The 2209-nt window shown below is 37.1% G+C and overlaps 1 protein-coding gene across 1 annotated transcript; it reads right to left on the minus strand.

Moving 5' to 3' along the window:
* Window positions 1–234: 234 nt before the first annotated feature.
* Window positions 235–1935, minus strand: LOC139525225 (zonadhesin-like). Its single transcript, XM_071320417.1, has one exon. It carries the CDS (start codon window positions 1828–1830, stop codon window positions 235–237), a length of 1596 nt encoding a protein of 531 aa, XP_071176518.1. The 5' UTR covers window positions 1831–1935.
* Window positions 1936–2209: the final 274 nt, after the last annotated feature.

The following is a 2209-nucleotide window of genomic DNA, read 5'->3' on the forward strand; positions in this document are numbered from 1 at the left end:
ATCATTGTTTTATACATTCGAATAACCTGTATAGTGTTCTCTTTATACAGGAAAACCTTTGAATTTTTAATAATTTGTTTTGTATTCGTCTGAAAAACACCAGTCAAAGACGATTCTCACTTCATTTTATTTCAGATTATGCAAACATCGGTTTTTTAACTTTTTTTCTAATTATGAGCAAATATGAAACGTGGTATCCTTCTGTAGTGTATTATAATATAGCACTATCATTGCTTAAGTTTTATTGTTATTTTCAGATAGATTTCTTAATACTTCTTCTTCTGATTGGTGTTGAAGGTCGAGATATCTTCTTTCTAATAGTCGAAGTAAGCGTTTTTTCAAGCTTTGATTGTGTCTTTGTCTCTTGACTAAGTCATTATCAACGACTGTTGGGGCTTCTGTCGAAGATGATTTTATTAGAGATGCAGTTGACATTAGCGGCATCGCTTTCGTGGCGGATTCGGAGTTAGCTTGTAAAGAGATTTTTGTTGTTGGTTTAATTGAAATATTTGTTTTCGAATGCTTCATTGGTGGCCTGTCTGTTGGTTTTGGTGTTTGAGGAGACTTTGTCGTCGACTCAGTTGACAAAGGCGTCATCGCTTTCGTGGCGGATTCCGATTTATTTGATAAAGACAATTTTGTTGTTTGAGTTTTTGTTTTCGAAAGCTTCATTGGTGGTATGTTTGTTGGTTTTGGTGTTTGAGAAGACTTTTTCGCCGACTCAGCTGACAAAGGCGTCATCGCTTTCGTGGCGGATTCCGATTTATTGGATAAAGACAATTTTGTTGTTTGAGTATTTGTTTTCGAAAACTTCATTGGTGGCCTGTCTGTTGGTTTTGGTGTTTGAGTAGACTTTGTCGTCGTCTCAGTTGACAAAAGTTGCATCGCTTTCGTTTCAGATTCAGTTGGTAAGGACATTGTTTCTTTTGGTTTCATTGGATTATTTGATGACGATGACTTCACTATAGGGATGTTCGTTGAAGCTATTTTTATTGTATCTACAAGAGAATCGAAGTCTTGGTTAGAGGCAATTGGATTGTTTAATTCATCGATGGGTTTTTCTGTTGATTTTGTCCCTTCATCTTTTGCCTCAGAAGGTACTTTTATGTTTGTGGAAGATTTTGTAGGTACATTTGTTGTTTTTTGGGTTGCTATAGTTGTAAAAGACAATTTTGTTGTTGGTTTAATCGTTATATTTGTTTTTGAAGGCTTCATTGGAGGCTTCTCTGATGTTTTCGACGGCTTCATTGGTGGCATATCTAATGTTATCAAAGGCTTCATTGGTGGCTTCTCTGATGTTTCCGAAGGCTTAGTTGGTGGCTTCTCTGATGTTTTCGAAGGATTCATTTGTGGCTTCTCTGATGTTTTCGAAGGCTTCATTGGTGGCATGCCTGATGGTTTAAAAGACTTAACAGGTGGCATGTCTGATGTTTTTGAAGGCTTAACTGGTGGCTTCTCTGATATTTTCGTAGGCTTCATTGGTGGCATGTCTGATGGTTTAAAAGGCTTAACAGGTGGCATGTCTGATGTTTTCAAAGGCTTAACTTGTGGCTTCTCTGATGTTTTCGAAGACTTCATTAGAGGCTTATCTGATGTTTTCGTAGGCTTCATTGGTGGCATGTCTGATGTGTTTAAAGGCTTAACTGGTGGCATGTTGGATGTTTTCGAATGCCTCATTGGTGGCATGTTTGTTGGTTTTGGTGCTGGAGAAGACTTTGTCGCCGTCTCAGTTGACAAAGGCGGCATCGCTTTCGTGACAGATTCAGATTTATTTGGTAAAGAATTTTTTGTTGTTGGTTTAATAGGATTATTTGATGACGATGACGTCATTGTAGCGATGTTTGTTGAAGCTAATTTGAGTGTATCTACAAGAGAATCGAAATCTTTATCATTTTGATTGTCAAATTCTTCGATGGGTTCTTTCGTTGATTTTATCTTTTCATTTTTACCTTCGGAAGGTACTTTTATATTTGTGGAAGATCCAGTAGGTACAAATTGTAATCTAGTTGATTTTGATGTTGGCCTAGGTGGTATTTGATTATTCGAAGAAATAATAGGGCTTGGGGTGTCTATTGGCTTTGAGATTCCATATAGTTTCTGACTAGATTTATCTAGTGCAGGAGGCATTGTCAAAGGTGCATTTGATGATAAAGATCCTGATGGAACCTTAACTGGCAAAGCAATATCAGCTGCTACAACGTTTTGTACA

The sequence above is a fragment of the Mytilus edulis genome, chromosome 5 (genome assembly GCF_963676685.1).
Source record: "Mytilus edulis chromosome 5, xbMytEdul2.2, whole genome shotgun sequence".
NCBI classification, from domain to species: domain Eukaryota; kingdom Metazoa; phylum Mollusca; class Bivalvia; order Mytilida; family Mytilidae; genus Mytilus; species Mytilus edulis.

Coding starts and splice junctions, on each gene's coding strand:
- LOC139525225 (XM_071320417.1), bottom strand. CDS start 1,830: ATGACGTCATCGTCATCAAATAATCCTATTAAACCAACAACAAAAAAT.